The 18703-nt window shown below is 36.1% G+C and overlaps 4 protein-coding genes across 8 annotated transcripts; 1 reads left to right on the top strand and 3 right to left on the bottom strand.

The window, feature by feature from the left end:
- Positions 1-433: 433 nt before the first annotated feature.
- LOC142519239 (U1 small nuclear ribonucleoprotein C-like) lies at positions 434-3125 on the top strand. Of its 2 annotated transcripts, XM_075622187.1 has the most exons (5): positions 434-568; positions 675-717; positions 1979-2020; positions 2114-2381; positions 2489-3125. In XM_075622187.1, the coding sequence occupies exons 1-5, from the start codon at positions 561-563 to the stop codon at positions 2758-2760; spliced, it is 633 nt and encodes a 210-aa protein (XP_075478302.1). In that variant the 5' UTR covers positions 434-560; the 3' UTR covers positions 2761-3125. The 2 variants fall into 2 exon arrangements, with proteins under 2 accessions (XP_075478302.1, XP_075478303.1); XM_075622188.1 differs by lacking the exons at positions 434-568; positions 675-717 and adding an exon at positions 578-674.
- Positions 3126-3911: 786 nt separating this feature from the next.
- Positions 3912-8340, bottom strand: LOC142518633 (bifunctional 3-dehydroquinate dehydratase/shikimate dehydrogenase, chloroplastic-like). 3 transcript variants are annotated; one of them, XM_075621426.1, is made up of 11 exons: positions 8137-8340; positions 7676-7907; positions 7159-7264; positions 6643-6861; positions 6062-6408; positions 5740-5803; positions 5532-5637; positions 5312-5449; positions 4889-5037; positions 4540-4702; positions 3912-4329 (listed from the first exon to the last, which is right to left on the bottom strand). In XM_075621426.1, the coding sequence occupies exons 2-11, from the start codon at positions 7873-7875 to the stop codon at positions 4289-4291; spliced, it is 1533 nt and encodes a 510-aa protein (XP_075477541.1). In that variant the 5' UTR covers positions 7876-7907; positions 8137-8340; the 3' UTR covers positions 3912-4288. The 3 variants fall into 3 exon arrangements, with proteins under 3 accessions (XP_075477541.1, XP_075477540.1, XP_075477539.1); XM_075621425.1 differs by having other exon boundaries at positions 8141-8340; XM_075621424.1 differs by having other exon boundaries at positions 8172-8339.
- Positions 8341-9100: 760 nt separating this feature from the next.
- LOC142517980 (superoxide dismutase [Cu-Zn]-like) lies at positions 9101-14824 on the bottom strand. Its single transcript, XM_075620535.1, has 8 exons — positions 14670-14824; positions 14118-14209; positions 13932-14033; positions 13733-13828; positions 10204-10235; positions 10042-10117; positions 9480-9533; positions 9101-9350 (listed from the first exon to the last, which is right to left on the bottom strand). The coding sequence occupies exons 2-8, from the start codon at positions 14194-14196 to the stop codon at positions 9328-9330; spliced, it is 462 nt and encodes a 153-aa protein (XP_075476650.1). The 5' UTR covers positions 14197-14209; positions 14670-14824; the 3' UTR covers positions 9101-9327.
- A 1603-nt stretch (positions 14825-16427) lies between these two features.
- Positions 16428-18090, bottom strand: LOC142517841 (acyl carrier protein 1, chloroplastic-like). 2 transcript variants are annotated; one of them, XM_075620313.1, is made up of 4 exons: positions 17899-18090; positions 17507-17611; positions 17168-17290; positions 16428-16724 (listed from the first exon to the last, which is right to left on the bottom strand). In XM_075620313.1, exons 1-4 carry the CDS (start codon positions 17962-17964, stop codon positions 16605-16607), a joined length of 414 nt encoding a protein of 137 aa, XP_075476428.1. In that variant the 5' UTR covers positions 17965-18090; the 3' UTR covers positions 16428-16604. The 2 variants fall into 2 exon arrangements, with proteins under 2 accessions (XP_075476428.1, XP_075476429.1); XM_075620314.1 differs by having other exon boundaries at positions 17507-17602.
- Between the last annotated feature and the right edge of the window lie 613 nt (positions 18091-18703).

Genomic DNA, 18703 nt, shown 5'->3' with positions numbered 1-18703 from the left:
TGTTAATTTTTTGCTTAAGGTAAACTGGTAAAATTTCTTGTAAACTACGATACATTTTTTATTTTGATTTTGATTTTTTTCAACCAGACTCAAACCATGAAAATATATTATTTTTTATGTCAAAAACATTAATTTTCATTGTAAGTATGGACTGGATTGACCCGTCTCATTGAAAACCAGCTCTTTGAATTAACATCAGTTATATGTTCTAAGAGCTTATGAAAATAAATATTAGAAAAATTGTCATTTGGATCGAAGAATGAGATAATGAAAGGATATAAATGTGTGTGTGATTAATAAAACCGTATTTGTGGATTGCTAACGATATTTTACAGTATTGGGCTGGGTTGGTTAAATAGGGCCATTCCAAGGCCTGTTTAGTTAGTGTATTGGGCTTCTGGAACGTTAGAAGTCTCGGTTGGCAAATTTATTCAGTCTTCAGTTTGCAATAAACCCTTGTTTGAAACCTGAATCGCAAGTACTATTGCGTTGCACTGTAATCAATTCAAACCCTAATTGTTAGATAATTTAATTTTTTGGAAATTTCATATTTTTTGCTAATGCCACGGTAACTCTATCTTTGCTCATTTGTTCCGTAAACCCATTTTTGTTTGGTTTTGCATGTGATTTTTTTTTGTTTCAACTGATGGGAAATGGCGTGTGGTTGGTTGCAGGTACTATTGCGATTACTGCGACACTTATTTGACGCATGATTCTGTGAGATTTCACTTTAGGCATTTTAACTTTCGATTTTATTTTGATTTAGTTGAGATTTAACCATTCAAGCAAGAATTATGGTTCTCTTTGTTTTTAGTAAAACAAAGAATTATGATTCTGATTGCATGTTAATTGTTCAATGTCTGTTTGAATGTGGAGGTAGATGTTGCTATACTTGTCTTGATTTTTTTGATAAAGAATGTTTAATTTTTGTAATTAGATTATATGTTACTAAGAGACTTTACCGTGCTGGAATGCGATTTGTTTTCGCGAAATTCAATGCCTTAATTGGATGAATTCAGAAATATGATGAGCCAAATGCTCTAGCAGGGTTTTTTCAGTTTATCTAGAGTAATAATCTCGATAAAACAACTCTGGAAAGCTTTATAGTTGTTGCTCTGAGAGTATATGGGTCCGAGCTTGAACTAGTTTAGAGTGGGATCTTCTAGATGTTTAGTTACCTTGCATGAATAATCCCACTTTTTTGACAGGGTGATAGATATGGTCTTCTATCATTTTATATACATGAATAAAAGACGAACTTTAATCCTAGGATTCATTGAAGCATTGGATATATCAGAATAAAAATCCACTTGTCATTCCTAATGTCATTCATATGTCTACACCCAACTTGGAACTCGTCGGTGTCATGGTGTGAATTGCCTTATTTGGTGTTAAATGAACGAGTGACCCAGTGCTCAAACAGGTGAGTGCTTGCATCGTAGACTGCTAAATAAACTTATAATGATGATAAATGTCTGTCCTTGAGCAATCAATAATAGGAAACTCGGTTAAGTTTATTTCTTGGGGCAAAGTTCCTGTTTGTTATGCATTACTTTCTATTTGTGAGGCAAATCCTCTGTTACTCTCACTTCAGTGTGTAAAGCAGAATGACATAGCCAATATCTAAATATTTCTATTACAAATGTTAACAACAGTGACTTATAAATTTCATGGCTATCCGCTATAGTACCATTGAGGCATTAGTTTTTCCCAGCAGGTCATTGTTATGCTAAAATCTTTTCTCAAATCCTATATGTTGCAACTTGCACGATACTTCAGAATGGATCACGGTATCTGTTGGGCAGGTATCTGTTTGAATATTGGTAAATTTCATGCCAACTGGCAAGTACTAAGAAATAAGACTTTGAACTTACATGTATACACTTGATTAATGGAATCAATATTTAAGTTTGTGTCATTGTCACTTTTCATATATTGCCAAGAGGACATATTTCTGATATTTTTTAAACTCTCTCAGCCTTCCGTCAGAAAGCAGCACAATGCTGGTTACAAACACAAGGTAAAGATAAAAAAATTTGAAGTAGTAGACCTTTGATTCAGAAATCTATTCTATTTATTTGATAAGTGATGTTGAATGCTTATTGATATGCAGGCAAATATAAGGGCTTACTACCAAAAGTTTGAGGAGCAACAAACACAGATCCTGATCGATCAAAAAATCAAGGAGCATCTTGGGCAGGCGGCAGTTTACCAACAGATTGGTGCAGCTTATAATCAACATCTTGCTGCTTTCCCAGGGGGACGGCCGCGCGTACCTATGATGCCTTCACCTATGTTGCCTGTTCCAGGAGCGGTTGCCCCACATTCCACTTTCGGTGTCAGGGCTCCGGTTCTTCCAACACCTTTTCCAGTTGCTTCTGGTACAGGGCAGCAGGCTATACCCTTTTACATGTTTTTTGTATTAAAACACGACAGGAGGAACTCTTGAGCATAATCATATTTAACTATCGGGTAATGAATGTTTCAGGTTATGCAGCTACACAAATGGCAGCACCAGTAATTATGCAGCCTCCATCAGCTTCTTCTTTTCCCCATCCACCCAATGGGGTACCAATACTTCCGACTATGGTTGCGCCTTCACCAATTTCAGGAGCAGGGCCTCGCCCGAGCTCAAATGGTGTGCAATCTGCTACTACACATTCGACATACGAGGTTAATCCCTCCAGAACTGTAGCTGGTGTTGCTACACCTGCTGCTGGAGTATATTCTTACGCACTAGACTCCCAAAGCAGTCATTGATAAAATGATAAATTCTAAATGGTGTGCATATGCCCACCTGTAATCTTGCATAACAAAGAAATATATCTTCGGTCGGGTAACTTTTTCTGCAAAATGTATACATCATTATGATTGCTCCGGCAAAGAATCTGTTTGATTTCATCTATGGTTTCACTCGAAAAGTGGGAGTTGAAAGGCTATAGCCTATAGGCAAACGAATATGTATATCATGTGCTAACTTATATCAGGCTTGTCATCCTTGTATTCATTTGCTTTTCATGATGGGTTTGAGGGAGTATGATGTCTCACCGCGCCCTCGATCCCAGAAACATGTAGATCTTCTGCCAGTGATGACTCATGAATTTTGAAGACAAATGGATTTTTCATTCATGTTTGTCACACTTTGCATCTTAATTTTTTGTAGGAGTTCACAAGGGAAAGAAAGATTTTATTGTGTAAATGTTATTTAAGTGGTAGGTGCCAGTATCTTGAAACACTAAATGGAAATATTTGGGATATTTGAACGAAGAATTTGAAATGTCTCCGTATTAGAATGTATTTGGAAAAAAACTAGTTAGAGATTTGATTTGAAATTCATTGTCCAATGGATTTATCCCAACAAATAAATTTGTTATTATGGATTTGAAATTCTTATATTCAAATTCATAATTCCAAATGTGACCTCAATTTCATATAAATGATACCGCAAAAAAATGTGTGGAATAATTCTATCATAATACGTACGCTTTTTATAAATCGACTTAACGATTATATATTGTTGGGATAGATTGTACACAGAAGACTCGGCCCAACCGAATTGACATAATTAGTTTCTCTAGTTGAGAACCGTTCGGTATCAGGATGACCGGTCGGGATAGGTCACAGTTAAACCGATTTATAATTTATTTTTAAATAGAAAGTTAAAGTGATAGTGCAATATTAATGATAGGACTCTGTTAAACACTTAGCTTCGATAGGTTCATTTCGTTTTACAAGTAAATAAATTTCAGGGGAAAAAAATTATCTCGAAAATATTAAAAAATGATTTTTTTCCCATTTACGTGACTTTTCATCGAGCCCCCGACAACGTACATTATATGCTTCCTGATTGCTCCAGAAAAGGTTATTCTAATCAGATAGAAGGATCTTTATTTGAAAAATGATTGAAAAAAGAAAGAAAGAGAAGTACAATTTGGGAGGATTTTGGAATACACTAGGATAATTAACACAAGATCCAAGAAACTTCAGCGATACGAAATCGATTAGTTTTCACTAAAAACAACTGAAAGATTTCTTACAGTACAGTTGCTAATGTCGAATGCAATCCTTGGGATGTAACTATTATGCAACAGACTTGCTGGATTCAAGTCTGACAGATGGCGAGTGACCTTTCATGCTGAGGTGAGCATCGATCAGAGACAAAATGTCGCTCATTTACACGAAATAAATTAATCTAGTTGTGCCAGAATCATCAAGATAACCGAAACGGGTGTCGTGTAAAATGAAAACCAAGGAATGGCATGAAGAGAAAGCTGTGATAACCTTGCCATCAATAGTTTTTCATGATTTCTTTAAATAGTTCCTTAGGAGCTGCAATCAGATCGTAGTATATCAGCAAAAGTACTTATTCGATGTGTTTTCTTTTATCCATTTCAAATATTCTGCCATATAACTTTAACTTTTAGTATTGAACATACTAGGAGTTCCCCACAAATCCATAATGATAATGGGACACTTGAAAATTATAGTCAGCATGTCTGGAAGCATCAAGTGTCCTAAAAGATTCATAATGTTTCTAACCTGGTAATCCAGTAAACCTCTCATATTGCTCATAGGCCTGTCCGACAAACATATCTACTCCGCTTACGATTTTGGCTCCCATTTCCTCAGCTTCTCGCAAAAGTCTAGTGATTTTGGGAGCGTATACAGCATCAAAAACAAGCTCATAATATCTCAAAGCTTCCTGAAAAACCAGACAAAAGGCTATAGTCTGGCATTACTGAAGCAAATGTGTGATTACAACGATCTTCAAATTTGGATTACACGAAATTTTCTAAACATGCTCAATAAGTTGATTACACTAGAAAAATATCTTGGTTCCACCTTTGCAGACAAGATTGATAAAATAAGAAAGACAGTGTTTACCAACCTTGGTAACAGGCGTCTCATCGACCTTAGGCTGCATTCCTATAGAAGTTGTGTTTGCAAGTATCATTCCACTTTCGGGATGGAAACTACCCAGTTCTGCAAGAGACAGAGCCTGCCCTCCAACAAGCTCAGCCACCTCTCTAGCTCGATCTTGAAAAATTTAAACAGTTAGAACGCTTTCATAAAAATTAAGAGATATAAACATGTTCAAACTTCACAATCCCAGAAGTAGTCAACAGACTCAAACCCTCTGAGAATTGGCGGTTTTCACAGTGCTAAACTCAGCGAAACACACAAAGTCCATCAATTAAAGTTGACTCAGACAAGAACTAAAGGGTTCTTTGTCAATCCATGTGATCCAACTGTAGTGTGTATTAACAAACTTAAACTAGAAAGCCTGCACCTAAAAGGACATTGATCTAACCATAGGTGCGATTAGCAATAACGACCCTTGCTCCCTTCTCTTTTGCACCATAAGCAAGCGACTTGCCCGCACCACCAGCACCTATGACAACAAACAGTTTACCTGCCAAGGGCGACCCATTTGCAATATTATGCGAACCTAAAAAATAATACAAACGTATCAAACTGGCCATTTCATGTCATGCTAAAACATCTTCTTAACCAGCAAATAAAGAAGGAACCTTGAAGTCCATTTTCAATAGCATCAATTGCACCAATATAGTCGGTGTTACAACCAAACAGCTTTCCATTGGTTCGCCTGATGATGCAATTAACTGCTCCTATTGACTAGCAAAATATTCATGTCAATTTAGGTGCAAAAAAAATGCAATAGACTCGATGACATGAATAAGCATGATTAAGTAGGATGGCATAGATTTCATTAGCTACCTTTGCAACAGGATCAACTTCATCACAACAGGTAAGTGCCACTTCCTTATGAGGAATAGTACAGCTGTGATAATCCAATTTCATAAGCTTAGATATTCACACTACGGATCAATTTTAGAGCCAGATGCAGAGAACTGACCGTAATAATTTAAATGAAGAAGAGAAACCAAAACATCTCCATGAGTTTGTTTGAGAAACGACGACAGAAAAAAAAAATCTAATGATGTAGAAAAATTCGGTAATTTCACTTAGATTTAATGAAAACTCTTTCCCATATATTATTTAGTTCATAAAGCTGACAGTACAGAAGTTGAATAGTTACCTAAAGCCAGTAAAATCTGTTGAGGAATAGGTTTCGAAGAATTTTGAAATATCGTCCACTAACAAATGTACAAACACTCCATTAAAGTTTGCTGATTTGAAAGCTCCATTGTAAAGTAATGGTGATTTGCTGTGACTGACGGGCTTCCCAATGATCCCAAATACCTTTGTATCAGGACCAATTGATCTAAAGTTGTATAAACTAACCAAGTCCTTTATTGTTGGCTGCCCAGGAGCAGATACCTTTCCTGGTTCCAGAGTACCAAATGTGAGATATCCACCAAATTTTGGGCAAAGTATCCTTGACATCAATCCCCTTTCTCCCATAACCATCGCAATGATGGGCACCTGAACATCACAAAATTTAGCTCATGTTTCTGACTCATTTACAAATCAATAAATATAGTTGTATACTATCATCTGATTAAGAAAAGGTATATATACCGATCAAAAATCAAAAAGAAAAGTTATATGAAGAGATAATACTAACAACTCATGAAAAGAAATAAAGAACATCTCAAAGCAAAAAATAAAGGTGAGCAGAAAGCCCATAATAACTTGTTATATGGCTTTCGCACTTACTTGGGAATGAACAGTTATTTGAAAAACTCGTGCAACATCAGTGATATCTAGTGCTGTAGTTGCAAACTTTACTATGTCAGCTCCGGCAGCTTGTATTCTGGCAACAAGGTTGCCCAGGTCTTCTGCTGAAGGGGTAAAATCGTAGTTGTGTGACGAAACTATGACTTTGCACTTTCCAGGCCTATTTCCATTCATAAATTTGTTGAACTCATCGGCAGCCTTCAAAGAAATTGACAGTATAAGATCTCAGATCTTTTAGAGAACTCAAAAGTAAAAAATGCACAGATTATCTTGTGAACAATACTTGCATTTTTCCTTGTTTGGTTGAACAAATGCTACCAGTGTTAAAAAATTGCTTCATGGTGGCACGGAAGAATCTCATTGTTGAAACAAAATTTTTGACAAATGATCTTATCCCCCCCTCAGCCAGGGGTAGATTTGTTTCAAGAAAGAAACTTTAGCCATAATACAATAGTGGCATCCTTAAATAATTAAACATTAAATAGGAAAAGGGACCTTGAGCTCAATATCAATGTGGTCAGCTCCCAACTCCATGGCAGTTCGAAGCGCACCAAAACGACTTTTTTCATCACCGTCATACTGACCACCTTCCCACGTCGGTCTAGTAAAGGCAACGAAGTCAGGCTCTTGAGATAATATTTTCTATACCTACTAACATGTAAAAGATTTGCTTACGGCAATAAATAGACTTAAGAATTATCCTATGCCCATATAAGTTTAAATTATTTTCCTTCGGCACAATATAATGAAACTTATCCACTGTGCAATTCTTAACCTTCTTCACTCTTTAGTTTTCCTTTCCACTTATATCATTTATGAGCTGAAATTCTTCATCATTTCATCTTTATATAGACGTGTGTGTGGGTAAGTATCCATGAAAAAAACCATATATTGACTGGAAAAAGTTCTTTCAGACCTAGAGGGAGAAGTGGCAAGTAGCAGTTAGAGGCTTGAATTAAAAGCAAAAGGAAGAAAGAAAAAAAAGAGGCATGTATGGCAACTGTAGATCAACCTATAAGTAAAGAGAGTAGGCAAAGGGCACTCTTTGATTAATCTTTCAACATCGAAATGAGGGTCAAAGCTCTTTAAATGGTCCAATCTAATTTCTACGATATCAGCTCCTTCTAACTTTGCCTTGTGCATCAACTCCACCAGCTGATCCACTGTGTCAGCCATTAATGGAGCACATATCAAAGTTTCGTTCCTCCTCATCTTCGTGGCAGATTCAACTGCCAGGAAAAACCCTGGAAATCAGAATTTACAAGGATCAATATTATAAGCTTCGTCATTGAATCAAGGGGCGGAAGCTAACAGACAAATTCTATATATTCTATAAAAAAAAAAAAAAAAGAACATGAAAAGTGATGGAAAGGTCGGAAAACTGGAATCTTAATAAAGACACTGACTTTAACAAAACCCAGAAAACTCAAAAACTAAGCTAATGCAATGAAAACATTTCAGTGGAAAGCTAACGGACAAATTCTATATATTCTGATTGGGCTGCTTACTGCACGGATGGAGGTTTCAATGTGTAGCGTATCAGAGATGACAGAACGAGAAAAGCGTGGAGATGGGGAGAGAAAAAGTTTCCCAACATTTGGAGGAGAAATGGGGTGGTGGCATTTGGGGATGGTCTTGGTTGGTGAGGATCACGTCACTGCACAAGACCACGGCCCATCTACAAAACTCCAAATCCCGTTTCCAAACATAAATGATGATATATACCTGCCTAGTGCCAAGGATACGATGCAAGGGTGAGGCCCAAAGTCGAATAGATTTTCGAGTTCGAGTCCTACATGACTATATTTATTTATTATTATTACTTGTTTGTCGCTATTTGTGTAGAGTATTTGAAAGGAAATTTTAAGCTATTTTTAGACTAGTATTTTAAGGATGTATTTTAAAAAACATATAAATTTTGACGAGTTAATAAGATTAAAATTCAAAACAAACCAACTTACAATATTTAAATAGTAAATTGCCTTAATCCTTATGCAACTACAAATTATTTTATTCATTTTTTTTTTTACCAAGAATGAGAGATTTATTGGTTTAGAATCCAAGACCTCTCCCTGATACCACTTGAGTGGTAATTGGCTATACGAATTATAAATCTACCACATGTTTTTCATGCAAATTTTCTAAAGTACTTGGTGAAAGCTAAAAATTAAAATTTTCACGTTTCAATTAGTACAACCCATTGATGTTTCATGGAACCAATTTACCCATCACAATATCTCATAACGGGTCGGGTTGGATCGGTTTTTATTTCTCCTCATAGCGTTTATTCATCCATGGAAACGTTATGTTCTGAACAAGCTTTTCCAATTGATTGCGGTCCCGATTTATAAAATTTAAGCCACATAGAGCTTGGAAACGCATGTCTCCTGGTCTTCAGTGACCACATCAAACCCAGTGACAGAGCAAACTTCAGAACTACAAGCATAGGCTATAGCCACCTTATTTATTCCGAACAAGACAACCGGATACAAATATTCTTAGACAGACAAAGTACTCAGTTGCACCATGAAATATGAAAATATAATGTTAAAACTTTAAAATTACAAGAGAAACTTGTACTCGACAACACAACATTATGCAAGAACCACATATGTAGCAAACACTAGAGAAACCTCTCATGAGGGAAGATTATGTCAAAAGAATTCAGCCCTGGAGACCAATGACACCTGCGAGATAGTAACATAAACTTGTTACAGTAAAAGCAATAAGAACTCTGAACTCCCATTTCTTGTAGTTCTCGACAGGAATCCAGTATAATTATCTGACAAAAACAACGCAAGAAATAAATTTCTCACCACAAGCAACTCTTCCACCAGCATTTCCAGTGCTTTTGCTAAGTTCATGTCCACCTGAAGCAACAATGGAATTCGTGTTTCGAGAAATAGATAAATTTAAGATTATGATGCTATGCATGAATTCGAACAATCGCACATATGAAAGTCCAAGAACTAAAAGAAAACAGGAGAAAGGATAAGTGAGACTTCTAAAGTTTTGTAATGGTCCCTTCGATAATCTGATTTGTGCACTAAAGATAGTTCTAAACTTTTTCAATAATCATTTATTTCTCAGTCTTGCAAAAACAACCTGCACATCCATGGTGGGGCTAGCAGTCTAGAACATTCCCCACCCCACCAACCGAATTACTTTAAATAATGCTAGATCGATTTCAAGGGGAGATAACCAGAAATTGATTAACATGTTGAATGTGCACTTAGGTATGTCTAAAAAATCTTCTTGAATTCTTGTGTCCAGCCAAGTGACAGGCAGGACGGAGACATTTTTCATGCTCTCCAAATTATAACATCCAAAATCACTGCACAAAAAAATTAAGAAATTATAGGGATATTAGACACATACCCTTGCCAAGATCATCAGGATCAGCATGGACAACTACAGCTCTTCCAATAATGGAATGTGGTCCTGAAAGTGGAATCTGCACAATAACTCACAAACCTTTAAAATAATTATTGCTAGAAAAGAGCAATGTAACCGTGGGAAATGGTAGCAAAGAAGGCATACATGTTTGTCAATGATGGTGAAAGAGACAGTGCCTGAAACATTAGAAGGTGAAAGGAGCATAGATGTTAGGTTGACTACAGAGAAGCCCAAAAGTCAGGTATATGTTGATATGCGGCACTCAAATGTCCAGATATACTGAAACAAGTCAAGAAATATTGCCAAGAAATCTAAAATGGGAGCGGGGTGTGGAAAATGACTTCACGTTTTTATTTGCAAAATTTACTGCTATTATATTTTATCCTTCAGAACAAGACGGTATCCAGACCAGCGACAAAAATATGCAAATATCTTGAGACGTTAATGTTTTTCTGCTACTGACAGTGAACATAGGAAACAACAGCTCTCCTCTACATGATAATTCCGAGTTCCGACAAACCAAATAATGAAATTTAATTCACGTGCCTAAGACTGATAGTATGCACAGTTACATAACAACTACTATTGCATGGACCCAAACACTTCCATCCAACCCATCAAGCAAACAGGTCAGATGCAAATCCCAAGGACATAACTTAACAACTCAGCTTTGGAAGACTCAAGAATAAACAGTAAAGAATTCTGCAAGGATTATTGATACAATCTTTATTCACTTTCCATTTTAGCCATAGATGGCATAAATTCAGAATTTAATAGTTCAATAAGTCACGTCTTTCATAATAAGCGATGACTCTTCTTTTGTATTTAAATCGCTCTACTGATGAATAAAAAGTTTATCTTTAATTCAAATCATTACTTTATTACAAGAGATCGAGAGGTATCCAGGAACGAGCCCCTAAAATCATTCGAAAGATGGGAAAAAGTAGAAAACATCGCAAACCAATCATGGATCTCAATGATAAATCTATCAATCGCCCTACAACTAGATCCATCTCCCAAGCCCATAACACGTTGGTATCAGAGACAGGTGTTATGGGCGATTTCCATGCACCCAACAGCAACTTACGAGCCTTTTCAATCTGTTCAAGGTCAATATTGAAGAACAAGATTGTCGCCAACAAAATCTGAAACAGCGACTTGACGAACTGGCTGCTTCAAGATATCCATGAGCCGCAGCGACAGCAAGGAAAATAATGGGTCATCAAGGTCACATTCCCGCGACTCCCGCGCATCCAATTACAATGGAGGAACACATTCATTCGTTCCCTAATATTCAAAATTAGATTCCTCCGAGTTCTCGGTTAGATTAACCGATGCGAGCACTTATTCCACCATCAGCATACATCGGACTAGGAGGACGAGTAAATTGGCCTTGCATCTTTTCACCTCGAAGAAGATGCTCAACTTCGGTTTTGGAAACTAGAACATGACCGCCATAATCTCACATGGGAAGTCTTCAAGGAATATTGCCACCTTAGGTTTGGGCCTCCAATACGCTCAAACAAGTTGGGAGAACTATCTAAACTGCGCTAGACCGGCTCGGTCAAGGAATACCAACGACGATTTGAACAATTATCTGCACGGGCCTCTTATCTCAACAACAAGAGGTAGACATTTTTATTAGCGGTCTACAAGAGCACATTACAATTGAGGTGGAAATCCATCAGCCCTAAAATTTGACAATGGCAATGGGCTTGTCCCGGTTACACATTGCTTGGCCCGATTATATGATAGGCGTCCATGAGCAAAGCAATCAAAAATTCACACCCACCACAAGGCGACCCAATTCCACAACCACTTGCCTATTGTTCATTAAACAATTGAGCAGATCCGAGATGGAGGAGCAAAGTGCCAGAGAATTGCGCTTTAATTGTGACAAACTCTTCGTCCAAGGGCATCGACGCAAGCAATTATTCCATCTTGAAGTGATCGAGGCCAGCACCCCTGATGATGAGGACGAACATGAGGAATCAGACATGCTGGGCATTTCTATAATACAATTTCAGGAATTCCAACTTTCCAAACCATGCAAGTAAAATGACGTATCCAATCATCAGCGCTCCTCATTCTTATTGACTCAAGCAACACCCACTGTTTCTTTGATGACACGGTGGTCACAAGATTGGAGCTAGAAATTACACAAAAGGGAAATCTATCAGTTAAGGTGGCTAATGGCAAACAACTTCATTGTGCGGGCATATGTGTGGTGGTACTACTCAATTGGAAGAACATCTATTCCATGTTGATTTCTTTGTCCTAACACTGGGAAAATTAGATGTTGTCATGGGTGTCAATTGGCTTCGAAAGCTGGGAAGCATTACATGGAACTTCGACATAATGAAAATGGAATTCCTTCGGGAGGGAGAACGGATTACATGGCAACGAGAATCAACTCTCACATCGACAACCACAAACCTTGCCAAACTCTCGGACGATACATTTCATTCTCAATTACAATATCTTTTAAGGGATTATAGCATTTTGTGAGGAACCCCGGGGACCCCACCACCTCGGGGATTCAGCCACAAAATTGTACTCGAGCAAGGGACAAATCCAATCATGGTCAGACCTATTGGTAACCCACGCACAAAATGATGAAATAGAGAGAGAATGTGTTGACATGCTGGAAAAAGGGATTAATCGATCCAGTTCATCTACTTTTTCATCATCGGTTCTTCTGGTTAAGAAATCCGATGAATCATGGCGCTTTTGTGTCGATTAGCGATCTCTGAATGCAAAAATAGTGAAAGACAAGTTTCTCATTCCAGTTACAGACGAATTATTGAAGGAATTTCATGACGCAGAGTACTTCACCAAGCTGGACCTACAATCCGGATATCATTAGATTATAATGGATGCTGCGAGTATCAAGATGACCTGCATTCCGCACCCATCATGTCCATTTCAAGTTTATGGTCATGTCATTTAGCCTCAATGACACCCCTCCATATTTCAGGACCTCATTAACGCAACTTTAGCAAAATCTTGCAAAAATATGTGCTAGTATTCTTTGACAACATCTTAGTTTATAGTACAACATGGAACAATCATTTGTGTCACCTTCATGCGGTGTTTGCCATTCAGAAACAACAACACTTATTTCTGAACAAATCAAAGTGCTTCTTTGCTTAAAAACAAGTTTCTTACTTGGGACATGTGGTTTCCATAGAAAAACCCGCAAACCAATCACAGATCTCAATGATCGATCTATCAATCGCCCTATAACTAGATCCATCTCCAACAAACCCATAACATACTTCCAAATTCCAATGAGAGCACACATTCACGTACTTCCAATGAGAGCAAACATTTTGCATGTTTGTAAATAATCGTGTGAACAACTTATAGTTTAACTCGTTAACTAATAATAAAAAAATTTCTATGTAGAGGAGTTCTATATTTTGATCATCAAATTGTCGGTTTGATTCAATTCTTAGTACTTGTGAGAAGCAAAATTTCTTTATGTTGCTCGTTTCACGAGTGGCACTTGCGAATAAGAATCCAAAGAAATTGAGTTCCCCGCATCAACGCTTCATATCAATTCTCTTTTAATCGATGTTAAGACTATTTTGGGAATAAATATATTTGGTGTTTCAAATGTAGTTCGTATGATGAAATCCCCTTAGTATGTAGCATATATAATAAGACTTACCATCTTCTCCAACTATGACATTTCCAAGATCACCAGCGTGACGAACCTCATCATTAGGAGCACCATGTTCTTTGCCACCCGGATTGAAGTGAGGTCCTTCAAATTGAAATTAAAAGTAGGACAATTAAATAAAAATTTGATTCCAATTGAATCTACAAGTTCTTTCACAAATATAACAAAACAATGCCAGATAAATTACCAGTTGACATACATCCATTCGTGGTGTCACCAAGGGCGTGAACATGAAATCCATGCAGTCCAGGCTTAAGTCCAGAAAGAATTCCAGTAACCGATGTTGGACCTGGGACATGAAACAAACAAAACAAGTAAGCACCCGATCAAATTGACATTATGCAAGACATTTGATACAGTCAATGAAAAATACCATCCCCTTCTTGTGAAAAGTGGACTGTGCCTCTAACACCCTCGCCGCCGCTGCTAAGAACCGCGACTGCCTTCACCATGGTTATTTGTGATCTGGATCATTAAAATTCATAGGCCCTAGTTAATCATGTCAACCTAAATGCGAAACATCATTAAAATTCATAGGCCCTAGTTAATCATGTCAACCTAAATGCGAAACCTCAAATCCATAGGCCTTAGTTAATCAGCAAAAAAGCCCACACAATTCATACAAAGTAGAAACAGTAAACAAACGAAACATCGATATCGAAACATCGATATCGTTGTTTCAGTCATAACTGAAACTGAATCTCTCTTCAAGTAATTATAAACAGCATAAAAAATGAAAAACGCAATCAAATACAGATCACCCATCTGGAGAATCAAACCAAACCCCCACAACCCCACCCCACCCAAAAAGAGAGAGAGAGAGAGAGTGAGAAAAATATACAAGCAATTCATTGACGGGTGGAACGAAATCAAACGGATTCGATCCATTCATACTTTCATTTTATTTACTATGATTTTCCTTTACCTCAGATCGCCCCTTTGAGTGGATGTAGAAGGAGTGTGAACTGAACAAGATTCCAGTAGAAATCGCACAAAATGAGGAGTTGGTGATTTTTACAAGAATTATGTAAGTTATTGGTCGACGTGATTTTTTAAAAAGAAATAATAATTAAAAATAACAAAAATAAAACTCTGTTTGGAGCGAGTGGAGTTTGATGATATTTGAACTATGATCAATAAAAAAAATCGTTTTAAAATATTAATTTTGTATATTTAATCCATAAATTTTATATTAATTTTTTAAACCATGAATTTAAATTCAATTCCAAATCTAAATCTCATTTTTATTCATCCGAATATGTCGAGGTTTGAAACTCGATCTCTTAAATAATTAAAGAGTATGTCTCTTGTGAGACGGTCTCACGAATCTTTATCTGTGAGACGGGTCAATTCTTCTGATATTCACAATAAAAAGTAATACTCTTACCATAAAAATTAATATTTTTTCATGGATGACCCAAATAAGAGATCCGTCTCACAAAATACGACCCATGAGACCGTCTCACATAAATTTTTATCATAATTAAATGAGACTTTTTGTCTAAATAGATCTCACTCGTTGTCCTTCGTCTTTATACTATGGTTCGAATCTTCCATCTTCTTTGTACTGAAAAAAATATAAAGGCCGCGATCGGCTCCTCTTTTTAATATTTCTAAGAGTCGGGGTGAGGTTTTAAACCCGGTTCTCCTTTTTGGGGGGTTGGATTTGTTACATTTTATATTATTTTAAAAAAATAAATCGAAATACTTGTCTCTAGGGATGTAATCGAGTCGAGCCAAACCGAACTCTTGAATGTTTGAGCTTGGTTTGTTTATAATCGAGCCGAGCTCGAGCTTTATTTAACGAATATATGCATGGCTCACGAGCTTATTCAAGCATTTATCGAGCCTAAACAAACTTAATAAATATGAATTATACATTTAAATTTTCATTAAATTAATTAAAAAGTAAATTATATATTTAAAAAAATATATATTATTCTTATTAAAATTTGTAAATTTATTATAATAAATAAATTTAATAGATTTTTTTTATATATTTCATAAATAATATGCAAAATCAATAAATCAAATATCAAAACTATTATTTTTTCATCTAAAAGATTACTCATGAACTTACCAATGAATATGTTCACGAGCTAACGAGCCGAATACTGTAAAGCTTGAGTTTGGTTTATTTATCTTAACGAGCCTCGTTAAACGAGCTCAAACGAGCTTTTATCGAATCGAGCTTCGAATAGCTCACGAACGGTTTGGTTCGTTTACATCCCTTGTCTCAGATAAATTAAAGTACATGCATTAACATAATTATAAAAACAAAAACTTAAAAGAATTTAAGGAGCGAATCCCGGCTTTTTTTTTTTTTTTTTTGGTGTATGGATTTGTTAAATCAATCGTTGCTAGCCCAATTATATCATATTATGTTATATTATTTAAAAGCTTTAAATCAAACTACTTGTATTTGAGAAATTAAATTACTTGCATTAACACATAAAGCAAAAATTTGTGTTAGACGGTTTCATGGGTTGTATTTTGTGAGACAGGTCTCTTATTTGTGTCATCCATTAAAAAGTATTACTTTTTATGCTAAAAGTATTACTTTTTATTGTAAATATCGGTAGGATTAACTCGTCTCACAGATAAAGATTCATGAGACCGTCTTATCGGATGCTAAATTCTGATTATAAATTTTTTTCCCAGACAATTCGCTTAACTCGGATGCTAACTGAAATATTTAATTCAAATTCGGATGGAATAAATTATCTTTAGACAGAGGTTCGTTACAATAAAAGTATCTAGAAGGCAAGCAACCTCAAACAATAACAAGAAATCATTCAAACGTACGGTCCTAAAGAGCTTTCTTGTCGAGGCCACGGGCCAAGACTCAATCCCGAGTTCTTCACTTCTCCAAGAGCTTCTCGATCACATCAGCCACTTCTTGGATGGTTGATATGCTCAGGGCGCTTTCTTCCTCGACGCTGACTCCAAACTCCTCTTCAAGTCCCATTACAATCTCAACCTACGCGCACAATTGCGTCGTTTCAAATGGAATGATAAATATATAGTCATCACCTCTATCAGGTTTTAAGTGGTAAAAGATTGGAAACCACAAATGCCAACAGTTAGGCTGTTTGTGTATAATATTTTTCCAGAGATAGATATATATTAGTCCCCTTCCTGCTTTTAAGGCTCTCAAGTACAAACCATTAATGACAGACAACATATCACACTCTCATAAAAACAGCGCAGTAGATGGTTAGAGGAGTGTTACATAAACAAAGGGAATGTTAAAAGAGTGATCGCAAAATAAATTCGTCGACAACAGAATATTGTAAAAATGACGCAATTTTTAATTTACCAAAATGTTTGGAAAATTCAGCGGTTGAAATGCGATGTTTTTTTCCCAATAGTTAAGAAACTAAATGTTTGATTGATATCAACACTTCAATAATTCTACATTACCGTGTCGAGTGAATCGGCACCAAGTGTTGCAAGCTTTGACTCTCCCCTGACGTCTCGATCAGCAGGGAGCGCGAGTTGCTTCCTCACGATTTCACACACTTTGTCTAGCGTTTCAGGCTTGGCCTACACAAAAGATTTCTCTCTGTTTCTTTCAAGACTTCAGAAACACCACTATCTTTTCTACTTTTCGGATCAGCAACAAAAGTTTGTTTATAAATATAAAATGCTATCTATTATCAGCGAACATGGGATATCAATAAATGACAAAAACTTCATGACGATGAGAGCAAGACACTAAGCAAATGAAGAACCAATGATTATGGATATAACGAGACATACTGCACATGAAACTAGGAAACGAGGGGATGAGTGCGATGTAAGAGATCGGAAGACTTTCCCATGGAATGAAAGTGAAGCCTTCCTCAAACTTGAAACCTGATTGATCTAAAAACATGTAAGCTTGGGGAAAACATTGAATAGATTAAAGCAATTTCGAATTTTTTCAACAATGAGATGAACAAAAATTTACAACAGACATATCAGATTTTCAACCCACGAAAAAAAACACGTAAAAAAATCATGACAATACACAGCTCACCGAGACTTCAGTTTTTTAAAAATTTATATGCCTACACATAGAAACAAAAAAAGAAACATCAAACCCAACAAAAAAGAACAATAGAACACAAAAGAAAAGTCTCCAAAAATCGAAAGAATAGCTGGAAGCGTACCTTGTTCTTCTTCAAGGTGCAAGAAACAGATGAAAATGAAACAGGAGAAGCAGCGAACGAAGCCATTTATCAGAGATCAAGAGAGAGGGGTGGCGCAGAGCATGAAGCTTGTGACGTGTTGATATGGAGATTAGCACGCCAACTGTGTAGAGAAAAATGGTGTGAGAGGCGACGAGCGAGCTCTCTTGCTCTATATATTACACACACATATATATATACACACACCTTTTTTTTCTGAGTTGTTTTGTGTGTTTATTTGACCTTTTTTCGATTGGGTGTGAGCTTGTTCGGTATTTTCTGGTCCAATTTATTGTATTTTTAAAATCATATTTCAAAACTGACGTGAATTTTTCATATTTTAAAATCATTTTCAAACTGACGTAAATTTTTTTTTTTATTTTTAAAAGCATATTCAAACTGACAGTAAATTTTTTGATATTTTAAAAACAATTTCTTAAACTGACGTAATTTTTTTGTATTTTTAAAATCATATTTCAAACTGACCGTATTTTTTTATTTTAAATACCATATTTCAAACTGACGTACATTTTTGTAATTTTAAAATAATATTTTAAACTGACCGTAAATTAGTTGAATAAAATATCGAGAAGATCAGTAAATCAGGTATGACAAAGATAGGAGACCCCACTATAAACCCCAACTCCAAAAAAAAAGTTAATATTTTATATTTTTTGAGTAGGTCTCTTTGAGACGATTTCTCGAATTTTTATTTGTGAAATGAGTCAATTTTACCGATATTCACAATAAAAGTAATGTTCTTAGCATAAAAAGTAATAATTTTTCA

This window comes from Primulina tabacum, chromosome 11, assembly GCF_025594145.1.
Source record: "Primulina tabacum isolate GXHZ01 chromosome 11, ASM2559414v2, whole genome shotgun sequence".
In the NCBI taxonomy this organism is placed as follows: Eukaryota; Viridiplantae; Streptophyta; class Magnoliopsida; order Lamiales; family Gesneriaceae; genus Primulina; species Primulina tabacum.
The sequence above is the reverse complement of the archived record's forward strand: the minus strand, read 5'-3'. Positions and strand labels throughout refer to the sequence as shown.

Coding starts and splice junctions, on each gene's coding strand:
- LOC142517980 (XM_075620535.1), bottom strand. CDS start 14,196: ATGGTGAAGGCAGTCGCGGTTCTTAGCAGCGGCGGCGAGGGTGTTAGA. Junction 14,034..14,117: donor CTTTTCACAAGAAGGGGATG/GTATTTTTCATT, acceptor TTCATGTCCCAG/GTCCAACATCGGTTACTGGA. Junction 9,534..10,041: donor TCCTGATGATCTTGGCAAGG/GTATGTGTCTAA, acceptor TTGTTGCTTCAG/GTGGACATGAACTTAGCAAA.
- LOC142519239 (XM_075622187.1), top strand. Junction 718..1,978: donor CTTATTTGACGCATGATTCT/GTGAGATTTCAC, acceptor AAACTCTCTCAG/CCTTCCGTCAGAAAGCAGCA. Junction 2,382..2,488: donor ACCTTTTCCAGTTGCTTCTG/GTACAGGGCAGC, acceptor TGAATGTTTCAG/GTTATGCAGCTACACAAATG.
- LOC142518633 (XM_075621426.1), bottom strand. CDS start 7,875: ATGAGGAGGAACGAAACTTTGATATGTGCTCCATTAATGGCTGACACA. Junction 6,862..7,158: donor ACATTGATATTGAGCTCAAG/GTCCCTTTTCCT, acceptor ATTTCTTTGAAG/GCTGCCGATGAGTTCAACAA. Junction 4,330..4,539: donor GAGGTTTACTGGATTACCAG/GTTAGAAACATT, acceptor ATCTGATTGCAG/CTCCTAAGGAACTATTTAAA.
- LOC142517841 (XM_075620313.1), bottom strand. CDS start 17,964: ATGGCTTCGTTCGCTGCTTCTCCTGTTTCATTTTCATCTGTTTCTTGC. Junction 17,612..17,898: donor GCACCTTGAAGAAGAACAAG/GTACGCTTCCAG, acceptor ACATGTTTTTAG/ATCAATCAGGTTTCAAGTTT. Junction 16,725..17,167: donor GTGCCGATTCACTCGACACG/GTAATGTAGAAT, acceptor TTGTGCGCGTAG/GTTGAGATTGTAATGGGACT.